Source organism: Phyllopteryx taeniolatus, chromosome 7, assembly GCF_024500385.1.
Source record: "Phyllopteryx taeniolatus isolate TA_2022b chromosome 7, UOR_Ptae_1.2, whole genome shotgun sequence".
In the NCBI taxonomy this organism is placed as follows: domain Eukaryota; kingdom Metazoa; phylum Chordata; class Actinopteri; order Syngnathiformes; family Syngnathidae; genus Phyllopteryx; species Phyllopteryx taeniolatus.
In genome coordinates, this window is record NC_084508.1 from 657,225 (window position 1) to 681,769 (window position 24,545).

General features: G+C 44.4%; 1 protein-coding gene across 5 annotated transcripts in view; it reads left to right on the forward strand.

Moving 5' to 3' along the window:
- Positions 1 to 24,099, forward strand: part of nlgn1 (neuroligin 1) — a 345,371-nt gene extending 321,272 nt beyond the window's left edge. For 4 of the 5 annotated variants that reach the window (XM_061780578.1, XM_061780580.1, XM_061780579.1 and 1 more), the window contains one exon: positions 22,447 to 24,099. In XM_061780578.1, coding sequence (XP_061636562.1) covers positions 22,447 to 23,043 — 597 coding nt within the window. In that variant the 3' untranslated portion in view covers positions 23,044 to 24,099. Of the gene's footprint in view, positions 1 to 12,658; positions 12,889 to 22,446 lie in introns of all 5 variants that reach the window. The other variant, XM_061780581.1, reaches the window with a different exon arrangement.
- The last annotated feature ends 446 nt before the right edge of the window (positions 24,100 to 24,545 follow it).

Here is a 24,545-nt window from a genome sequence, read left to right on the forward strand (position 1 = left end):
AGCCAGTACCCATCAGCTGCCTCAGGAGTCCCAAAAGCCAAAAATGCCCGATAGGACTTCTTCTTCAGCTTGACAGCATCCCTCACAGTTGGTGTGTCCACCAATGGGTTCGGGGTTTACCGCCATGACAAGCACTGACCACCTTACGGCCAATGCTCCGGTCGGCCGCCTTAGCAATGGAGGCGCGCAACATGTTCCACTCGGAATCGATGTCCCACGCCTCCCCCAGAACGTGAGCAAAGTTCTGTCACTCAGGACCCGTCCCCCCCACCCGAAGGCGGCGGGAGGCTACCCTTTCGTTCACTGGGGTGAACGCCAACGTACAGGTGCCGAGCCGGGGGGCAATAAGTATACCCACACGTGCTCGACGCCTCTCACTCTGGGCAACTCCTGAGTGGAAGCAAGTCCAACCCCTTTCAAGAGGACTGGTACCAGAGCCCAAGCCGTGTGTTGAGGCGAGCCTGACTATATCTAATCGGAACTTCTCGACCTCACACACCAGCTCGGGCTCCTTCCCTGCCAGGTCTTCCGGGGGGATCCCGAGGCGTTCCCAGGCCAGCCGAAGGATGTAGACCAGACATGCCCAAATTCCGGCCCCCGGGCCAAATCCGGCCCGTGTTCATATTTCCACTGGCCCGAAGCCTCTGTCATAAAACCAATAATATGTGGCCCGGCAGTACAAAATACACGCGCAATTTTATATTTCACCACAGGATGGCAGTAAACTTGTGGCTGAACTCTCGCGGGGCTGTTTTGCGCATGATCGTTTTTTTGCCCATTTCTAAAATGGCAACTCGAAGTAAGAAAAGGAAAGTTGATAGCGAGGGCCGACGTTTCCAGGACAAATGGAAGTCTGAATATTTTTTCACTGAGTTTAGAAACAACTACGTCTGCCTAATTTGCCAAGAGACTGTGGCTGTGTTCAAGGAGTTCAATATAAAGAGGCACTACCAGACGGAATTATGCTAATTACGACAAGCTAACTGGGAACGAACGCAGTGAAAAATTGAAGCAACTGGAAGCTGGTTTAATGGCTCAGCAACACTTTTTCACAAGAGCCAGTGAGTCGAATGAAAATGCAACAAAGGCAAGCTACGAGGTGGCAACGCTGATTGCCAAGCACTGCAAACCTTTTACTGAGGGTGAATTTATTGAAGACTGTGTGATGAAAATGGTGGAGAACATTTGTCCTGAGAAAAAGCAACAGTTCACCAATGTTTTCCTGGCTCGTAGCACTGTGTCACGAAGGATCGAAGAAGTTTCTTCTGATATTAAGAGACAGTTGGACGCAAAAGGAGTGGAGTTTGAATTTTTTTCGTTAGCCCTATGGGGGGCACAAGTCAGTGCAAACTGTAGGCCGGTCCCAAGCCCGGATAAATGCAGAGGGTTGCGTCAGGAAGGGCATCCGGCTTAAAACCTTGCCAAACAAATATGAGCGTTCATCCAAAGAATTCCATACCGGATCGGTCGTGGCCCGGGTTAACAACGTCCGCCACCGGCGCCGTCAACCTGCAGGGCGCTGTTGGAAATTCAGCTACTGTGGGTCGAAGTCGAAGTCAAAGAAGAAGAAGAAGAAGAAGAGGTGGAAAGCGGGTTCTTCGGCAGAAAGAGAAGAGGAAAACACAGAGCCTAGAACTGAATGTGGGGACTTTGAATGTTGGGACTATGACAGGAAAATCTCGGGAGTTGGTTGATATGATGATTAGGAGAAAGGTTGATATATTGTGTGTCCAGGAGACCAGGTGGAAAGGCAGTAAGGCTAGAAGTTTAGGGGCAGGGTTTAAATTATTTTACCATGGTGTAGATGGGAAGAGAAATGGAGTCGGGGTTATTTTAAAAGAAGAGTTGGCTAAGAATGTCTTGGAGGTGAAAAGAGTATCAGATCGAGTGATGAGGCTGAAATTTGAAATTGAGGGTGTTATGTGTAATGTGATTAGTGGCTATGCCCCACAGGTAGGATGTGACCTAGAGGTGAAAGAGAAATTCTGGAAGGAGCTAGATGATGTAGTTCTGAGCATCCCAGACAGAGAGAGAGTCGTAATTGGTGCAGATTGTAATGGACATGTTGGTGAAGGTAATAAGGGTGATGAAGAAGTGATGGGTAAGTACGGTATCCAGGAAAGGAACTTGGAGGGACAGATGGTGGTAGACTTTGCAACAAGGATGCAAATGGCTGTAGTGAACACTTTTTTCCAGAAGAGGCACGAACATAGGGTGACCTACAAGAGCGGAGGTAGAAGCACACAGGTGGATTACATCTTGTGCAGACGATGTAATCTGAAGGAGGTTACCAACTGTAAGGTAGTGGTAGGGGAGAGTGTGGCTAGACAGCATAGGATGGTGGTGTGTAAGATGACTCTGGTGGTGGGGAGGAAAATTAGGAAGACAAAGGCAGAGAAGAGAACCATGTGGTGGAAGCTGAGACAGGACGAGTGTTGTGCAGCTTTTCGGGAAGAGGTGATACAGGCTCTCGGTGGACGGGAAGAGCTTCCAGAAGACTGGACCACTGCAGCCAAGGTGATCAGAGAAGCAGGCAGGAGAGTACTTGGTGTATCTTCTGGCAGGAAAGGAGAGAAGGAGACTTGGTGGTGGAACCTCACAGTACAGGAAATCATACAAGGAAAACGGTTAGCTAAGAAGAAGTGGGACACTGAGAGGACCGAGGAGAGGCGAAAGGAATACATTGAGATGCGACACAGGGCAAAGGTAGAGGTGGCAAAGGCAAAACAAGAGGCATATGGTGACATGTATGGCAGGTTGGACACTAAAGAAGGAGAAAAGGATCTATACAGGCTGGCCAGACAGAGGGATAGAGATGGGAAGGATGTGCAGCAGGTTAGGGTGATTAAGGATAGAGATGGAAATATGTTGACTGGTGCCAGCAGTGTGCTAGGTAGATGGAAAGAATACTTCGAGGAGTTGATGAATGAGGAAAATGAGAGAGAAGGGAGAGTAGAAGAGGCAAGTGTGGTGGACCAGGAAGTGGCAATGATTAGTAAGGGGGAAGTTAGAAAGGCATTAAAGAGAATGAAAAATGGAAAGGCAGTTGGTCCTGATGACATTCCTGTGGAGGTATGGAAGCATCTAGGAGAGGTGGCTGTGGAGTTTTTGACCAGCTTGTTCAATAGAATTCTAGTGCGTGAGAAGATGCCTGAGGAATGGAGGAAAAGTGTACTGGTGCCCATTTTTAAGAACAAAGGTGATGTGCAGAGCTGTGGCAACTATAGAGGAATAAAGTTGATGAGCCACACAATGAAGTTATGGGAAAGAGTAGTGGAGGCTAGACTCAGGACAGAAGTGAGTATTTGCGAGCAACAGTATGGTTTCATGCCTAGAAAGAGTACCACAGATGCATTATTTGCCTTGAGGATGTTGATGGAAAAGTACAGAGAAGGTCAGAAGGAGCTACATTGTGTCTTTGTAGATCTAGAGAAAGCCTATGACAGAGTACCCAGAGAGGAACTGTGGTACTGCATGCGGAAGTCTGGAGTGGCAGAGAAGTATGTTAGAATAATACAGGACATGTACGAGGGCAGCAGAACAGCGGTGAGGTGTGCTGTCGGTGTGACAGAAGAATTTAAGGTGGACGTGGGACTGCATCAGGGATCAGCCCTGAGCCCCTTCCTTTTTGCAGTGGTGATGGATAGGCTGACAGATGAGGTTAGACTGGAATCCCCGTGGACCATGATGTTTGCAGATGACATTGTGATCTGCAGTGAAAGCAGGGAGCAGCTGGAGGAACAGTTAGAAAGATGGAGGCATGCACTGGAAAGAAGAGGAATGAAGATTAGCCGAAGTAAAACAGAATATATGTGCATGAATGAGAGGGGTGGTGGGGGAAAAATGAGGCTACAGGGAGAAGAGATGGCAAGGGTAGAGGACTTTAAATACTTGGGGTCAACCGTCCAGAGCAATGGTGAGTGTGGTCAGGAAGTGAAGAAACGGGTCCATGCAGGTTGGAACGGGTGGAGGAAGGTGTCAGGTGTGTTATGTGACAGAAGAGTCTCTGCTAGGATGAAGGGCAAAGTTTATAAAACAGTGGTGAGGCCAGCCATGATGTATGGATTAGAGACAGTGGCACTGAAGAGAAAACAGGAAGCAGAGCTGGAGGTGGCGGAAATGAAGATGTTGAGGTTCGCTCTCGGAGTGACCAGGTTGGATAAAATTAGAAATGAGCTCATCAGAGGGACAGCCAAGGTTCGATGTTTTGGAGACAAAGTTAGAGAGAGCAGACTTCGATGGTTTGGACACGTCCAGAGGAGAGAGAGTGAGTATATTGGTAGAAGGATGATGAGGATGGAGCTGCCAGGCAAGAGAGCTAGAGGAAGACCAAAGAGAAGGTTGATGGATGTCGTGAGGGAAGACATGTTGGCAGTTGGTGTTCGAGAGGAGGATGCAGGAGATAGGCTCTCATGGAAAAGGATGACGCGCTGTGGCGACCCCTAACGGGACAAGCCGAAAGGAAAAGAAGAAGAAGCCTGTGACGAAAGCACGGATGCATCCGACAGCGCTCAGTTACTGATTTTTTTTAGAGGAGTGGACAGTGAAATGAACGTGTGTGAAGAGCTACTTGACCTCCAGAGCCTTAAGGACCAAACGAGGTAAATATTTATTTGCTTCTGTTTGTTCCGCCGTAGATGACATAAAATTACAGTGGAATAAAATCACGGGGATTATTACGGATGGCGCACCTGCCATGGTTGGCGAGCACAGTGGATTATCAACCCTAGTGTGTAACAAAGTAAGCGAAGAAGGAGGTAAAGCTATAAAACTCCATTGTATTATTCACCAACAAGTTCTATGTGCCAAACATCTGAAATATGATCACGTTATGAAACCGGTGATAAAGGCTATTAATTATGTTCGCTCCAAAGCCCTGTGTCACCGCCAGTTTCAACAATTTCTACTGGATATCCACGCTGAATACGGAGATGTTGTGTATCACACTGATGTAAGATGGCTCAGTCGGGGGTCTGCACTGCAGCGTTTCTACTCCCTCAAAGAGGAAATTGGAAAATTATTGGCAAAAAAGAGACAACCGATGCCAGAACTAACCGATCCTGTTTGGCTGTCTGATTTTGGATTTTTAGTTGACATAACCCGACATCTTAACACCCTGAACACGAGCCTTCAGGAGCAAAATGCATTGATAAGCCAACCGTATTCACATATTAAAGCCTTTCGGACCAAGCTGCTACTTTTCATAACCCACCTGTCACAAACGCAGCCCAATACCACAGATTTCCAATCTCTGCAAGAAATAATGACCTGTTTTCCAGCGCACAATATCAGTGCGCAAATGAGGAGGTATGCCGCAAACATCTCACCTCTGACTGAGGAGTTTCAACAGCGTTTCAGGGATTTTGCAACTATTGAAAAGGAGATCACGTTTTTTTCTTCTCCCGTTTCCGTGGATCTCAGTGACGTTCCAGCCCACCTGCAGTTGGAGCTCATTGAGCTGCAGTGTGACATGGAGTGTCGCAGCCGGTACCAACAACTCCCTCGTCAACTTTTACCAGCAGCTGGATAAAGACATGTTCCAAGAGATTCGTACATTTGCTAAGAAAATGTTGAGCTTGTTTGGCTCGACATACTTGTGTGAGAAGACATTCTCAGTCATAAACATGAATAAGAACCGCGTGAGGACAAGACTAAGTGACTCCCACCTGCGTGACATCTTGCGCATTAAAACCACCGCTTTTGAGCCAGACGTGCCCCATTTACTGCAGTCGAGATCTCAGTATCACCCTTCACATTAATGCAAACATGTTGTTTGTTGATTCTGATGAATAAAGTTTGAGTTTGAGTCAAATTTCATAAAAATACTTTATTTTGCATTTCATTAATTTTTATTTTAACCTTCATTTTTCCAGGTCAGGCAGTTATCACATCTACCTAGCAGCAGACAGCATAGTAAAACAAAGTAAAATAAAAATACATACAAAAAAGCATTCCCCTCGTCGGTAGCATGTAAAATTAATGCTGGCCCCCATGACAATTTTTTTACGTCAATGTGTTTTTACGTCTGAGTCAAAAAGTTTGCGCACCCCTGATGTCGACTCTCCACCGTGTCCTAGGTCTTCCTGTTTTTATTTGTTTTATACAATGTCCCAACTTCATTGGAATTGAGGTTTGTATAAAAAAAGTAAGTGTCTGACTGCAACCCCAATATACTGTAATTCAGTTCAAAATAAGTGATTAAATAATAATAATAATAATAATTAGAAGAAGAATTTTTTTTTTGAAGTGGCTTTATTACACAAATCAAGGTGACAAAAAAGTTAAAATTTCAACCCAATATGACTCCACATAAAAACAAAAAAAAAACAAATGGGTCATGGAAAAGTCAGTTCTCTTGCCTTCCCAACAGAACACAGCACTCCCCCAATAGCCCACTGTTAAAGTGAAGCTCTTTGCATTGTCATTCATTATGTGATATGTGTTCTACTCTCAGTCGAGACTTCAGAATACCCATCAAACTACAGTGGGGCAAAAAAGTATTTAGTCAGCCACCAATTGTGCAAGTTCTTCCAATTAAAAAGATGAAAGAGGCCTGTAATTTTCATCATGGGTATAGTTCACCTATGAGAGACAAAATGAGGGGGAAAATCACATTGTCTGATTTTTAAAGAATTTATTAGCAAATTATGGTGGAAAATAAGTATTTGGTCAGCTACAAACAAACAAAATTTCTGGCACTCACAGAACTTTAAATTCTTCTTTAAGAGGCTCCTCGGTCCTCCGCTGGTTACCTGTATTAATGGCACCTGTATAAAAGACCTGTCCACAACCTCAAACAGTCACACTCCAAACTCCAATATGGCCAAGACCAAAGAGCCGTCAAAGGACACCAGAAACAAAATTGTAGACCTGCACCAGGCTGGGAAGACTGAATCTGCAATAGGTAAGCAGCTTGGTGTATTAGAAAATGAAAGACATGCAAGACCACTGATAATTCCCTCAATCTGGGACTCCACGCAAGATCTCACCCCATGGGGTCAAAATGATCACAAGAACGGTGAGCAAAAATCCCAGAACCACATGGGGGGACCTCGTGAATTACCTGCAGAAAGCTTAGGACCTTGAGACATAATTGGTATAGCTCCTTCTTCACAGCCACCTCAAAACTGTCAAGCCGGGGAGTGGAAAAAGAGAGCAGCTGAATTTCTTCCTCGTGCCAATCCTCAATGGCTGGGCAGATGAGCAGGGCTGGAAGCCTGTAGTCATAATTCTCGCTGTACTGTCCCCAAAGGTCTTGAACAAAAATCCTAAAAGTTTGCGGTCGTGACTCAGACATCTTTGTGGACTTTCTCAATGAGCATGTTGGAGGTCATGTGTGATTTTTATCTGAGTGTCTTTGGAGATGTAGCCATCCACTTCATCCGGTGTACAATTTTAGTACATCCAGCCCTTCTGAATCTGGCGTGCACGCTGGCAGACTGAAGCATTCGGGCCCTCACAAAGTTATTCAGGAAAAGGGGTTCTGCCAGCAGCCACATATCAGGAGTGTTGTCGTTACCTCGGCTGGTTTTAAGTAGCTGCCAGGCCTGTAGAGATAGAAAGGTCTAAAATGATTTAAGTCCAACTGGTCCGATTGTAACGGGAAGAAGTGTTTGTCGTAGCCCCATTGTTCAGCCATCCACAGAAGCAAGCAGGCCCTGTCCAACCAACTTGGGCTGCAGTTGTATAACAGCTTCTGAGCAGTCCTCAGCCCTCCTTTGTTTACAGGCAGGTAGAGGGAGGCTGCACAAAACCAGTAGTGACCAGACCAGAGAAATCCAAAATGGCTCTCTGAATGTCATCTATCATTTCCTTTGGAGCTGTCAGCACACCCACTTTGTGCCACAGAGTCGAAGCAACCAGAATATCGGCAACCAGAAGTCTTCCCCTATATGACAGCTGTGGTAGTAACCATTTACATTTAGACAACTTTGCACACATTTTTTTCCTTCGCTCCTTCCCAGTTCTTCCTTAGGAACACCTCGCTGCCAAGATACACTCGTAGGAGCGTTTAAGCCCTCTGTCTGCCACTCAAGGCACGGAGGCAGTACCGGTGTTGTCTTCTCCCCCATACTGACCCATCAGCAAAGCTTTGCTCTAAGCCCAATTCACCCGTGCATAAGTAGCATTCTCATGCAAAGACAAACTGGCCTGCATACACGTAACATCTCTCCGATTTGAAATGATACCATAGACGTCATCTGCATAGTTAGATACAATTAGAGGCTCCTATTTCCGCCTTCATCACAAGGCCACCACCTCAGTACAGGACAAGATGGTGGCCTTGGTTCCAGACGATAAGAGAATCGTAACCCCCATAGTGTTGTTGGTACCATGGCTGAGGTTCTGTGCGCCCTTCCACCACCTACCCCACTCAGACTCATCTAAAAGTACTGTATGTCTCTCTCGAAGAAAAAGCACATTGTTTTTTAGATGACATTTTCACTAATAAAACTCTTTCCTCTCTATACCTCCAATAATATAAAGGAAGCCTATTGTAATTGCGCTCATGGATAGTAAAAATAAAGAGCGCAACACCCAAATCAAGGAGCAACATGAAAACACCGAGTGATGCATGACCATTTTATTTATTTATTCTTCCTCCTTAGCTCCTTTACAGATTTAAATTTTTTCTGTTGAACCACAATTTTATTCAAAAAGAAAAACTGAAATATCACACAGCCATAAGTATTCAGACCCTTTGCTCAGTATTTAGTAGAAGCACCCTTTTGAGCTAATACAGCCATGAGTCTTTTTGGGAATGATGCAACAAGTTCTTCACACCTGGATTTGGGTTGGGGATCCTCTACCTTTCCTCCTTGCAGATCCTCTCCAGGTCTGTCAGGTTGGATGGTAAATGTTGGTGGACAGCCATTTTCAGGTCTCTCCAGAGATGCTCAATTGGGTTTAAGTCAGGGCTCTGGCTGGGCCATTCAAGAATAGTCACGGACTTGTTCTGAAGCCACTCCTTCATTATTTTAGCTGTGTGCTTTGTGTCATTGTCTTGTTGGAAAGTGAACCTTCGGACAAGTCTGAGGTACTGAGCTCTCTGGAGAAGGTTTTCGTCCAGGAAATCCCCGTACTTGGCCGCATTCATCTTTCCTTCGATTGCAACCAGTCGTCCTGTCCCTGCATCTGAAAAACAACCACACATCATAATGCTGCCACCACCATGCTTCACTGTTGGGACTGTATTGGACAGGTGATGAGCAGTGCCTGGTTTTCTCCACACATACTGCTTAGAATTAAGGCCAAAAAGTTCTGTCTTGGTCTCATCAGACCAGATAATCTTATTTCTCACCATCTTGGAGTCCTTCAGGTGTGTTTTGGCAAACTCCATGCGGGCTTTCATGTGTCTTGCACTGAGGAGCGGCTTCCGTCGGGCAACTCTGCCATAAAGCCCCGACTGGTGGAGGGCTGCAGTGATGGTTGACTTTCTAGAACTTTCTCCTATCTCCCGACTGCATCTATGCAGCTCAGCCACAATGATCTTTAGGTTCTTCTTTACCTCTCCCACCAAGGCTCTTCTCCCATGATTGCTCAGTTTGGCCGGACGGCCAGCTCTCGGAAGGCTTCTGGTCGTCCCAAATGTCTTCCATTGAAGGATTATAGAGGCCACTGTGCTCTGAGGAACCTTAAGTGCAGCAGAATTTTTTTTGTAACCTTGGCCAGATCTGTGCCTTGCCATAATTCTGTCTCTGAGATCTTCAGGCAGTTCCTTTGACCTCATGATGCTCATTTGCTGACATGCACTGTGAGGTGTAAGGTCTTATATAGACAGGTGTGTGGTTTCCCTAATCAAGTCCAATCAGTATAATCAAACATAGCTGGACTCCAATGAAGGTGAAGAACCAACTCAAGGATGATCAGAGGAAATGGACAGCACCCGAGTTAAATATATGAGTGTCACAGCAAACGGTCTGAATACTTATGGCTGTGTGATATTTCACTTTTTCTTTTTTAATAAATCTGCAAAAATTTCAACAATTCCGTTTTTTTCTGTCAATATGGGGTGCTGTGTGTACATTAATGAGGAAAAAAATAAACGTAAATTATATTATCAAATGGCTGCAATATAACAAAGAGTGAAACATTTAAGGGTGTGTGAATTTTCCATACCCACTGTATTTCGCAGGAATACTTATGTTCAGCGTTTTCATTTACTTTCTCGTCAATTTCCTCGTGATTTAAAGGATGTATGTGCCTGCTTTGTGCAGCAGTGGCACGTAGCCTAAACGCGGGTTCTGTGTAATTATTGATTTGAGTATCATTAACTTGATCACACGAAGATAAGGAGGCATCAGCAGCTTCAACCAACCGCTGTACCTCCACACTTGCCACAGGCATGACTGGAGCTTTGGGTTTGACACGAGTGGATTCCCTCACTGCCTCCCTGTTAGTGGACACCCCCGCAGAGGTAGCGGGGCCACTGTAGTCACCCGCTGGCTGCTCCACCAGGGCTGAGTCAGCATCCGGAGTCTGCTGGAGGTTTGGGGGGGAATCGTCAGCATGCACTTCACACGAACACGCGAAACGCTTGTGTCCTATGTCTCCACACTCAAAGTATTTGAGGCTTCCGGAGCTGGCATAAATCATATAATGTCCATCCACATGTTTCACTCTAAAAGAGACTTCCAGTGGCTGCATGGGCGAGCCAGGGAACATTAAGGCTTGTTTACGCACTGACTGAACGTGTTTAACTTTGGTGTCTTTGCAACCCAAGTTCAGCGTCTTAAAACCACTCACAAATTTCCCGAATCTTCTGAGTTCATGTTCTATTTGCTCATTTGAAATAAAGGGTGGCACTCCGGAAACTGTGATTGGGTGGGTGTTTCGAATTGTGGTTCAACAGAATTATTTTTTTTTTTAAATCGGCATGGTGGGCGACTGGTTAGAGCGTCTGCCTCTAGGATGAAAGGGTCACTTTGAAATTCTTCAACTTATTAAACATGCCAAAACCACACATTATTCACCTTAACACACTATATACACCGCTACTGATGAGGTAGAACACGTGTCCAAGTTTTAATCACCACAGAGCAAGTACACGTGTTATGATTAATCTTTGAGCGTCTGCCTCACAGTTCTGAGGACCAGGGTTCAATCCCCAGCCCCGCCTGTGTGGAGTTTGCATGTTCTCCCCGTGCCTGCGTGGGTTTTCTCCGGGCACTCCGGTTTCCTCCCACATCCCAAAAACATGCATAGTAGGTTAATTGACAACTCTAAATTGCCCGTAGGTGTGAATGTGAGTGCAAATGGTTGTTAATTTATATGTGCCCTGCGATTGGCTGGCAACCAGTTCAGGGTGTACCCCGCCTCCTGCCCGATGATAGCTGGGATAGGCTCCAGCACACCCGCGACCTTAGTGAGGAGAAGCGGCTCAGAAAATGGATGGATGTGAATCATGAAACAGGCTTTGACAAAAATGATTGTACCCTTAGATTGATTGATTTAAAACAATTTGACCATAGGGACACGTTCAAACAAAATGTGTCCTCTAATTGGCATCACAGGTGTCTTCAAACTTCTCAGCAGTCAGTCGGTGTATTTAAAGGGTAATAAGTAATCACTGTGCTGTTTGGTGACATGGTGTGTCCACTAAATATGGACCAGAGGAAGCGAAGGAGAGTGGAGAGGAGAGAGTTGTCTCAGGCGATTAGAAAGAAAATTATTATTATTATTAGAATTAAAATTATTATTATTATTAGAAAATTATAGACAAGCACGTAAAATGTAAAAAAAACTCACTATACCTGACCGCAGGAGGAACATTAATGACAAATTGAAGGGATGGATAATACGAATGGTAACAAAGGAGCCCAGAACAACATCCAAAGAAAATAAAGGTGAACATCAAGGGCAAGGTACATCAGTGCCAGATCGCACTGGACTTCATGGGCGACGACCAAGGAGGACACCACTGTTGAAAATAAGTCATAAAAAAGCGAGACTGGAATTTGCCTGCATGTTGACAAGCCTTTTACCAAGGTGTAGCGCAGTCTTTTGTAAAAAGCTCACTAAACATATTATTTTGCGTTTCTGTAGCTGAAAATAATTTTACAATAATTAGTGAGTAAACGAAAACATTAATAATAAAAATATTTGCCACGAAAGAATATGTACCTCTTATCGCTGACCCATTGGCTGCCCATCAGCTTACTTATCTGTTTTTATTGCTTTTATTGATCCTAATATTATTTCTTTTAAAATGTGTGTAAATCACGTGTCAAACCAAGGCCCGGGCTAAAATCTGTACCAAAATCTTAATCTCAATCTCCATTTTCCTTAATATATAACGTTGAGACGTTGCAAGCATTTTTTTTTGTTACCAAAAAAAAAACGCCTTTGAAAACACTGTGATATTTTTACAAACTATTATCCTCGATTTATGATTTCAAAATTAGTTACCCATCAATTTGTTGTAAATATGTAGTACTATGATGAGGTGATGAAACATTTATATGGTTTCAGTCATAAACAGCCCTGTGAGGGAAACAATGTGGGCCGAGTCAAAAATTAGTCCACCCTTGGTGTAAGTTAACTTGCTAGTGACCCAGCGATGTTGTTTAAGAGAACTTTTATCCGCTTGATTATAAACTTTGAGCGTCGTTACTCTGCTGCCATACTTTCTCACCCGTCATGGTGTGGAGGAACGCAGACTGGGAAATTTCTCTCAGCCAAGACTTCCTTATACACCTATGGACATCAATCGGTGGTGACATACCAGCGGACATCCCAGCTGAGCTCCAGAGAAGTGATACGTAAAGCAAGAATCAATATTGGAAAAGGAGACTACTATGCCTCAAGTTGGACAACCCCTGCAAACCTCCTCCACTATGCTGCTGTCATATGTAACCCGCTCTGGCTAAAGAGTCCGCATGTCACAAGGTATAGTTTCGCGTCTATTTTTTTTTTTGACAATTGTGCAAAAAGATGCAGAGTCCTCTAGCACTTAGAGCAGTTCGAAAGACTAATATTGCAATAGTCCGGTGCAATGACCATTGTGCAAAGGGCGCCGAGACTTCAAGCAAGTAGTGCGATAATCTGGGACAATGTTGATTGTGCAAATGTTGCAGATACTCCTCAATCAGGGTACAAATGGGGCAGATGCTACTCTGGCATGAGTGGCCAGTATTGGTCAACAACAGATATGCAAATAGTGCAGCGTGGCGAGACTTCTACAGTGAGTGCACAAGTAATTTATAATTGGCCCCACAGAAATGTGACAACAAACTCAAGTCAAAAAATTGGCAGCATGTGTAATGGAATTGTAGGTTAGGTGTTTAAGAAGTTGATTGCAAGAGGAAAGAAGCTGTTGGAATGTCTGCTAGTTCTAGTTTGCATTTCAAGATTTCTCCAAAAATACCTTCCTTAAAGTCTCGAATTTCATGTCCCAGCAGCCCAAAGGTAAAATTTGTGTATGCAAATAAGTGATTAATAGACAATGTGTGTCACTGTTTTTTCACCGATTCGTAGCGAGTCTGGGGAACCACCCATCCAAATTAGTGTTAAAATAACCGAGGATTCCTGGCCTTTGAAGTCATTACATAAATTATTTACAACCCCAATTCCAATGAAGTTGGGACGTTGTGTTAAACATAAATAAAAACAGAATACAATGATTTGCAAATCATGTTCAACCTATATTTAATTGACTACAATGATGACTAAACATCTTAAACACATTAAGATGTTTAATGTTCAAACTGATAAACTTTTTTGTTTTCAGCAAATAATCATTAACTTAGAATTTTATGGCTGCAACACATTCCAAAAAAAGCTGGGACAGGTCGCAAAAAAGACTAAGTTGAGGAATGCTCATCAAACACCTGTTTGGAACATCCCACAGGTGAACAGGCTAATTGGGAACAGGTAGGTCCCATGACTGGGTATAAAAGGAGCTTCCTTGAATTGCTCAGTTATTCACAAGCAAAGATGGGCCGAGGTTCACCTCTTTATGAACAAATGCGTGAGAAAATAGTCGAACAGTTTAAGGACAATGATTTAAGATCCTTGATTTAAGACTCTAAAATTTCCCGTAGGTGTGAATGTGAGTGCGAATGGTTGTTTGTTTATGTGTGCCCTGCGATTGGCTGGCAACCAGTTCAGGGTGTACCCCGCCTCCTGCCCGAAGATAGCTGGGATATCCTCACGACCCTCGTGAGGATAAGCGGCTCAGAAAATGGATGGATGGATGGATGATAATCTGTATTATTTATTTTTCAATCCCTCAAACAAATGTGGCAGAATAAAGGAATGCATATCGTTGAGTTCAAATGTCTTTATTCTTTGACTGCCCACAAATACCAGAGTGAACAAAACAGTATTGCGCATAAACCATCATCACCAATAGAGTCTACCACACGCCCCCACCTGCCTGCCATGGTCCTCATGTCAGCCCACCCATCCCAACCCCCCCGAACACCCAGAGGGAGACTCGTAATGAAAGTCTTTCAGGGGGCTTCACCAGCCTGCCGTAATGTCTACATCGTCTCGGAGTGGATGGAACCTACCAGACAATGTGTCCACGTGAGACAGAAAAAGGAGGAAGACACTGAACACTGGCACATGCCCGGGAAGGGTGCGTGAAAGAGGACGCTAAAGCCACGCCCCCAGTAGCTACATAGCGCCGGGGTGTGCATTGTGCAAAACAACATCGGTTTGGCTAAGGACCCCCGAAAATGGCACCTATGAAGAGACACGCTTACGAAGCACAGTTTAATCCGCAAGCTGTCAGTTATGCGGAGGAACATGGGAATCGAGCAGCTGTAAGAGAATTCAAGATGAACGAATCCATGGTTCGCAAGTGGAGGAAGCAGGAAAACGAGCTTCGCCAAGTCAAGAAGACGAAGCTGAGTTTCCGCGGAAACAAGCGTCTTTACAGTCACCATTCGACTGAGGGCAATAATGCTTACAGAAGAAAAGAAAATCGAACATTTTCAAGGAGGTCTGTCTTGGTGCTTTTGTTTTATAAAACGGCGCCACTTAGCCATCCGGGCAAGGACTACCGTGGCGCAGCAACTTCCGGCGAATTACAAGGAAAAGCTGGCCATCTTCCGCTCCTTCTGCAGTAAAAAGATTGCCGACAAACACATCCAGCCCAACCACATCACCAACATGGACAAGGTGCCGCTCACTTTCGACATCCCAGTGAACCACACTGTAGATAAGAAGGGGACCACCACGTAAGCGATACGCACAACGGGGCACATGAAGTCGGCTTTTACTGTTGTGCTTGGTTGCCATGGTAATGGACAAAAACTGCCACCTATGGTGATTTTTAAGAGGACAGATGGCGAACACAGGTTTACTAAGACTGGGAGGCAACGACGTGCGAGTTACGCCACCATATGTGAATGGATTGTGGATGCTTGGGCTAAGATATCTGTTTTGACTGTTGTCCGAGCTTTCGCGAAAGCCGTTCTCATTGCTGAACAGCCCCCGGCAACGAGACTGACTCTGACAATGACGAGAGGGAACCCGGCGTGTTTGTTGGAGAACTTGCCCAGCTGTTCATTTCGGATACAGAAGATTAGGACTTTGATGGATTTGTGGATGAGGATTGATAAAAAAAAATAGCGTGAGTACATTGTTAAATACTTCAATAAAGTACAACCGAACTCAGTTTTGCTCCCGCTGCCTTTTTAAAAACATTGTTTTGGCGTGCATGCATGCTACCGTATGTTTAAAGATAGCGTATGTTTTAGCATGCCTGTGCCCAATAATACGGTGCGCCTTAAGTGTGTGTTAAATACAGAAATAGACCCCGTAACTGAGACTGCGCCTTTTAATATGGTGCACCCTATGGCCGTGAAAATACGGTAGTTTGTTTCTGCTTGTTTAGGATAGAAACAGCCTTGGGGGAAAATGGTATTTAGGTGGCATGTGGTCCTTGTCCTGATGACATAGTACTGCCTTCTTGAGGGGACCCTGTTGAAGAGGGGGTGCCCAGGGTGGGAGTGATCAGCAGCGATTTTACCCAGCACTCTTCCTTACCCTGGTTCCATGCAGGTCACTGATTTAGAGCTGCTGTTGTCCAGTCAACCTCTCTGCTGTGCGTACAAAGCACTGCAGTCTGTCTTGTACGAGGGCAGATGCTGAGGCAAACCACACAGTGATGGATGATGAAAGGTTTTCCAAGGTGGGTCTGTAAAACCTGGACCGAGCCAAGCTGGAGACGTTGAGTTTTCATAGTTACCGCAGGAAGAACATCCCACTGTGTGCTTGCTTACTAATGAAGGAGATGTTTGACTCCCATTTGCAGTCGCTTGTTATGATGGTGCCTAAAAACTTGACTGACTCCACTTCCTTAACCAAGGTGTTATTGATAGGGTAGGAGAGGGGAGGGGGATCTCTGAAAGTCTATGACCATTTCCACTGTCTTCTGCAGGTTGCGCTGCAAGTTGTTTTCAGAGCACCATGCAAGTAGATAGACACTTCCTGTCTGTAAGTAGATTCATCATTATGCCTGATGAGACTGACCAAGGTTGTGTCATCTGCAAACTTAATCAATTTGATGGTGGAGTAGTTGGAAGTGCAGTTGTTTCTATACAGAGAGTAGAGAAACGGTGATAGCACATACCGAGGATCAGATGTGAGTACCAAGCTGCACATATTGTTTCCTGTTTGTAAGGAAGTCTATGATCTGATATAGGGGTCCACATTGAACAGAGACAGTTTCTCCTTCAGTCGCGCAGACATGATTGTGACGATTGCGGCGCTGAAATCCACCAACAGCATTCTGACATACTGTAAGTGCCACAAGAGTCCAAGTGCTGAAGAACAAAGTGCAGACTTAGGTTAACTGCATCATCCACTGAGCAGTTAGCTCTGTATGTAAACTGTAATGGATCAAAATGGGGGGCCGTGATGCTTTTGATGTGGGACAGGACCAGCCACTCGCGGCATTTCATGACCACTGATGTAAGGGCTACTGGCCTGTAGTCATTGACGCCTGTAATGTTGCTTGTTAAAAATGTCAGTAAAAACTGGAGCTAGCTGGCTGTCACAGTATCTTACAGTGGCAGGTGAGATCCCATCAGTCTTTTTTTTCCCTAAAAAGTTGTCATTTTGGAGATTCCAGCAACAATATATAAAATATGACTAAATACTGCCACTTTATAGTCTAGTAAATTTTTTCCACAACAGCTATGCAGCAAATTTGGTATCCACTTCTACCTCTAAGATCACACCAAGACGTGGGGGTCACTTTGGTGATGAAAAATAGGCAAAGGCAATTGCCTTTGCATTCCAAAGGCAATTAGTTACTTACCAATTGCTCCAAAATGGATTGATGTTATTGGAAATGAGTGCCAGTTTCATTTTCTTGAGCAAAAAATACATAAAATGAACTTCTTAGTGAAATATGGACCATGAAGACCCCATACCTCCTTTAAGTGACAAGCCCGGTCTGTGGCGCAAGGAAGCTTGGGCGCGCTATAGAACGGCAGACACACCTTTTTTATTAATTGACCTCCAAACACGCGTTCAACCAAAAGTGCAGTATTCTGATTAAATTACTTGTATTGGATTTATACAGAAACAAACATGCTCTCCTTTAAAAGTGTGGTGTGTTAATGGAGCGGTGCTCAGACTGGCTGACAACACAGCCACTGCATAATTTCGTTTTCATTCAAAGTTTGCTATATTTTTCAAGTGGCTTTCAATGACATTCACAAATATCAGAATAACTCCATGCTCCATGATTAATTACATACTTCATTTCAGCCTCAGACTTCAATGAGTTTATACATGGTGGGTGTGTCCGAAGTCTGGACGGAAGAATGCACATAGATGAAAAGTGCGCCTGCTAATCAGAATCAGAATCATCTTTATTTGCCAAGTATGTCCAAAAAACACAAGGAATTTGTCTGCGGTATTTGGAGCTGCTCTACTACGACAACAGACAGTCAATTGACAGAGAACACTTTTGAGACATAAAGACATTGACAAAAAACAGTCACTGAGCAATAAAGGGTTGCTAGTTATCTGGTAATACCGGTAAATTTGTTTATTTTTTGACAATTGTGCAAAAAGATGCAGAGTCCTCTAGCACTTAGAGCAGTTCGAAAGACTAATATTGCAATAGTCCGGTGCAATGACCATTGTGCAAAGGGCGCCGAGACTTCAAGCGAGTAGTGCGATAATCTGGGACAATGTTGATTCTGCAAATGTTGCAGATACTCCTCAATCAGTGTGCAAATGGAGCAGATGCTACTCTAGCATGAGCGGCCAGTATTGGTCAACAACAGATATGCAAATAGTGCCCCAGTAATTGGCCCCACAGAAATGTGACAACAAACTCAAGTCAAAAAATTGGCAGCATGTTGTAATGGAATTGTAGGTTAGGTGTTTAAGAAGTTGATTGCAAGAAGGAAGAAGCTGTTGGAATGTCTGATAGTTCTAGTTTGCATTGATCGGTAGCACCTACCTGAGGGAAGGAGCTGGAAGAGCCGGTGACCGGGATGTGGAGGATCCGAGAGGATTTTGCACGCTCTTGTCTTAGTTTTGGCAGCGTGCAAGTCCTCAAGGGTGGGTAGGGGGGTACCGACAATCCTTTCAGCAGTTTTGATTGTCCCTTGCAGTCATAGTTTGTCCTTTTTTGTAGCAGCACCAAACCAGACTGTGATGGAAGAACACAGGACAGATTCGATGACCGCTGTGTAGAACTGCCCCAGCAGCTCCTGTGGCAGGCCGTGCTTTCTCAGACGCTGCAGGAAGTACATCCTCTGCTGGGCCTTTTTGAGGACGGAGTTGATGTTGGTCGCCCACTTCAGGTCCTGAGAGACTGTAATTCCCAGGAACTTGAAGGTCTCGACGGTTGACACAAGGCAGCTGGACAACGTGTGGGGCAGCTGTGGCAAAGGATGCCTCCTGAAGTCCATGATCATCTCTACAGTCTTGAGCGTGTTCAGCGCCAGGTTGTGTCGGCTGCATCACAGCTCCAGCCGCTCCACCTCCTGTCGATATGCAGACTCGTCACCGTCCTTGATGAGGCCGATGACAGTGGTGTCATCTGCAAACTTCAGGAGTTTGAAAGCCGGGTGCGCTGAGGTGCAGTCATTCGTGTAGAGAGAGAAGAGAAGCGGAGAGAGGAGACAACCTTGGGGCGCCCCAGTGCTGATGCTGCCTGTGGATGAGGTGGCCTCCCCCAGCCTGCTGTGTCCTGCCCGTCAGAAGTCTGTAAATCCACTAGCAGATGGTAGGTGAGACGCTGAGCTGGAGAAGCTTGGAGGAAAGGAGTTCAGGGATGATGGTGTTGAACGCTTAGCTGAACTCCACGAACAGGTCCCTGCACTGTCGAAGTGTTCTAGGATGAAGTGCAGTCCCATGTTGACTGCATCATCCGCAGACCTGTTCGCTCGGTCGGCAAATTGCAGGGGCTCCAGCAGGGGACCTGTGACGCTCTTGAGGTGGTCCAGCACGAGATGTTCAAATGACTTCATGACCACAGATGTCAAGCCGACAGGCCTGTAGTCATTTAGACAAGAGATTGTAGGTTTCTTGGGGACTGGAATGATGGTGGAGCGTTTGAAACAGGATGGTACTTCCCACAGTTCCAGAGATCTATTGAATATCTGTGAGAAGACTCGGGCGAGCTGGTCTGCGCAGACTTTGAGGCAGGATGGGGACACATGGTCTGGGCCTGCCGCTTTGTTAATCTTTTGTTGTTTGAAGATGCGTCTCTGTTCGTGGATGGTTAACGCAGAAGTCGGTGGTGTGCTTGTGGTTGGTAGTGCGGCTGGGTGGGTGTGGGGTGTGAAAGTGTCCTTTTCAAATCGGCAGTAGAAGATATTCAAGTCATTGGCTTGTGTACTATTGTTCTCAGCTTTGCCAGCTGAATTTTCAAAGACACTCCAGTCTGTGCAGTCTATCATTGGTCCACTTATTCACTGTTTTCACTGTAGGCTTCGCACATTTAAGTTCTTGCCTGTATGTCGGTATTAAGTGAATTAAGCAGTGATCAGACGAGCGTTCAATTTATTTTACTTGTTCGGCGAGCGTTAGCAGTGCGGCGTTCGTGTTAACAAACCAATACAATAAAATATTCAGATGACACTGTTATATTGTCTTCAGATAAAAAATCAAACAAGATCATATAAGAATTTGTAGAGTGGTGTGATGAACAAATAAACAAAGAAAACAAAAAAAATCTTCGTAGATCCCAATTCTATGATCCTCACATACAAATTCAGATGAAAAAAATAAGATTGAACAGGTCACCTCTTACTGTATAAATGTCTGGCCGTGCAAATTGATTTAGAGATGAGCTACACATGCATGTAAAAAGCATATGTACAAAAAAATAAAATAAAATAAAACACCAGAGAATCCACTTTTTATTTGGAGTAACTCAAGACTTATCATGATTTATTTTACAGAGCGTAAAATGTGTGTATAATTTGTACTAAGATATGGATTGGCAAGCAGTTTCGGTAACCTAACAGTTAAATTTAATAATCAGAACTTTAGAACAATAAAAAGGAAAGGAAAGGAAATGTGTATATCGACACCTCCGAACAACTGTCTGGTAATATTTGAATAACCGCCTGTGAAAGAAACTCAAAAAAATATTTTCAGATCCCCTGCATGACCTATTAAGATCTGCCCAAAAGATACAAGGTACTTTATCACTATGAAACGATAACAGATATAAAAGTTAATTCGTTAGTGAATTAAGCTTATCAACATGAGCAACCAATAAAATGAGATTGATGGCTGGATGGGGATGACAAAGTGTATTGTGCTAATATGTGTATGTTGTGTTTATATGGGATTATGTTTATTGTTGCATTCGTGTATGCAACTGTCCCTTGCTCCAACACAAATAAAGAGAAACCTTGAAACTTGATATATGTTAGGTTCTTTGAAGCCTAGTCTAATTTGCCCAAACTGTCGGAAATGGATGGATTTTCAAATGTAGTTTATTCTCAATTTACACACTACACAAAAGATTTGTTATGAATGATTTTAATTCACCTTTTCTCGGATTTGTTAATGGTCTGACCAAAGTGGGAATTGTAACTAAAACAACGGCCTTGGGCTCTTGGCGTGGACCAGCCCACAACCAATCCATGATTTACTTGCTCTATTCTTGTACCATTGTAACATGTCAAAAAGCATCCATCCATCCATTTTCTTCCACTTATCTGAGGTTGGGTCGCGGGGGCAACAGCTTAAAGAGGGAAGCCCAGACTTCCCTCTCCTCAGCTACTTTGTCCAATTCTCTTCCAGGGAAATCCCGAGGCGTTCCCAGGGCCAGGTGAGAGATACAGTATAGTCTTTCCAGCGTGTCGTGGGTCATCCCTGGGGCCTCCTCCCGGTGGGATGATCTGTAAATTTACCACGACAGACCGATACAGAGTCTGCATCACTGCAGACGCTGCACTGCCTGTCGATCTCCCGCTCCATTCTTTCCTCACTCGTGAACAAGACGCCAAGATACTTGAACTCCTTTACTTGGGACTCGACCCGGAGAGGGCAGTCAACCCTTTACCGACTGAGAAGCATAGTCTCAGATTTGGAGGTCCTGATTTACATCCCAGCCACTTCACACTCTGCTGCGAACCGCTCCAGCGAGAGTTGAAGATCACGGCTTGATGAAGCCATTAGAACCACCTCATCTGCTAAAAGCAGAGGGGTAATACTAACGTCACCAAACTGGACCCCCTCAACGCCTTGGCTGCGCCTAGAAATTTTGTCCATGAAACTAATGAACAGAATCGATGACAAAGGGCGGTCTTGGCGGAGTCCAACTCACACTGGAAAAATATTCGATTTACTGCTGGAAATTCGAACCAAACTCTCGAACAGGGACCAAACATTCCTTATCGGGGTCCGGTACCCCACAGTCCTGGAGCACCCTCCACAGGACTCCCCGAGGGACGCGGTTGAATGCCTTTTCTAAATCCACAAAACAAGTATACTTGTTGGGCAAATTCCCATGCACCCTTCAGAACCCTGCTGTGAGGGTGTAGAGCTGTTGCAATGTTCCAGGGCCAAAACGAAAAAAATTCTGCTCCTCCTGTATCTGACATTTGACATCCAGATGCACCCTCCTGTCCAGCACCCCTGAATAGACCTTACTAGGGAGGCTAAGGAGTGTGAGCCCCCTGTAGTTCTAATAGTTAGTTCTATTTCGGTTGCACTGAAAGTCAATGATTTTAAATGCTCAGATAAAAATAATCTACTCTATATAGAAACACAGAGACAATATATAACTGTGGGGACAGACCTATTATTTAAGCAACTCATTCATTCAGTCGTTCATTCATTTTCCGTACCGCTTATCCTCACTAGGATCACGGGCGTGCTGGAGCCTATCCCAGCTGACTCTGGGCGAGAGGCGGGGTACATCCTGAACTGGTCACCAGCCAATCGCAGTATTTAAGCAACTGTTAACTACAATGCATAATATAACATATTTCTGTTGTATGGTTTCTTCAGATTTCTCCATCAGGCGCAAGCAACCGCACCCCAAAACCAAAGGTTCAAGTGACTAAGAACTTCAACCCAACTCCATTCCCAACTGAGACCCAGGACATCCACAACCAACCACATCTGGTGGACCAGCGTGACTATTCCACTGAGTTGTCGGTGACTATCGCTGTGGGAGCTTCTCTGCTCTTCCTCAACATTCTGGCTTTTGCTGCTCTTTACTACAAGAAGGACAAGCACCGGCATGACATCCACAAGCGTTGCAGCCCTCAACAGAATGCAAACAATGAGCTCTCTCATAGCCAGGAAGAGGAGATAATGTCTCTTCGGATGAAGGAACACTCAGACCTGGACCAAGACTGCAGGCAGCTGGGTGATTCTGTGAATCCTCATGATGTGTTGCTAAGGACTACCTGCCCACCAGACTATACTCTGGCCTTGAGGCGCTCACCAGATGACATCCCTCTGATGACGCCAAACACCATTACCATGATCCCCAGTACTATTGGACGGCTTACCTCCCTCCACTCTTTCAGCACCTTTTCCAGCAGCGAGCAAAATAACACTCTTCCCCACCCTCACTCACATTCCACCACCCGAGTATAGTCCTGGACAGCCACTCAAACAGGCAGGACTCTCCTAATGCCACTGCTTTTTCAGAAACTCAAATACCCTGTCAGGGGCTAACACCAGCCTGAACCACTAGTAGTGACATTATTATCAAGGGATATAAGGCACTGTTTTTGCATAATAAAAATCACAAAAATGAATAAGTACAAAACACCAAGAGTAAGATAATGATCCAGGCACATTCGTATATATTTTTCAGCATTTTTACTCTGAAAATACAGCAAAAGATGGAACTGTGTAATCTGGAAGTAGGCTATTGCTTGGATCTGAGATACATGGGAATATATACTCAATGCACTGTAGACAACTATAGGGCAGATTCCATTCAAAGCAATTTTGGCATGTACTTCATGAATGGAGACTTTTTTAAATGAAAAGATGAGAGAAAAAAAAGTTAAGGAAGCGTATGTGATATGCACAATGGAAACCTAAAGAAGTTTTTCATTATTGTATTTTCAAGTTTGAGAATCGTGAAAAAAGTTAACATTAGAACAATTAAAATATTTAATGCTGCACTTTGAGCATCGATGCTTTATAGTCATTCTATTGAATTGGTGGCCTGGTCTACAACTGTCGCAGAAGGACTGAACCTTAGGATATGCAGACAGTTCCAAAGAAATCTGGGGGACCAGAAAGATAAGTAGATTTTAACACAATGTGCATGACAATTCATTTTCTTAATAGCATTAAAATGATCATTTTCGCCATCTTCTAAGGAAGTTTAGTTGAATTTCCTGATTGGATTATCAGAAACACATTCACACAATTTAGTCAGAAATTCAGTCCTTCTACCTATGGATATTGTGGCCTGGGACTAGGTAAAAGAAGAGATAAAAATATCTAAATATCAGATGGAAATATGAGGACAAGCTTTGCAATCTATGTATGTGGTAACATTAAGGGGAACTTAATCCCCCAATTTTTTTATTTTTTTTTGCAAGACAATTGTATGTGCCAGCATTAGTCAAAACAAGGTACTCTGATTAATATTGTGTTTGTGGAATAAGAATTAAATGGAATAATTAATCATCATACGAGCAGTACCACTTCGGGAGAAAACATCATCAGTCCAAAAGTGACGAAGTGACGTCACAATTACTGTAGCTCGTTGCCTTACATTTGCGTAAGTGTGGTCTGTTGAAAATGGATCGGGAGGAACTGTAACTGTCAGGCTGTCAGCATCAAAGGTAAGTGTCCAGATTCATTTTCGCCGATTAAACTACCTTTGAAAAGTAGTCCACCAACTCTCCAGAGCCTACTGGGCACTTGCAGTTTTCTGGCGCCACCTGAGTGGTCGCGCTCCCCAGCTGAGTTAACGCCGCGACTGATGAGAACAGCGATTGTGCGTCTGACATTACCCCGCTAACTGACTAATGTGTAGCTTGTTGCTAAATAATTACCAACTCTATCTGGTTTTGTCAGTAAATAAAGCAGGCAGGAAGGAAGGACTGATACATATCACCTTTTCGCAACTTCGC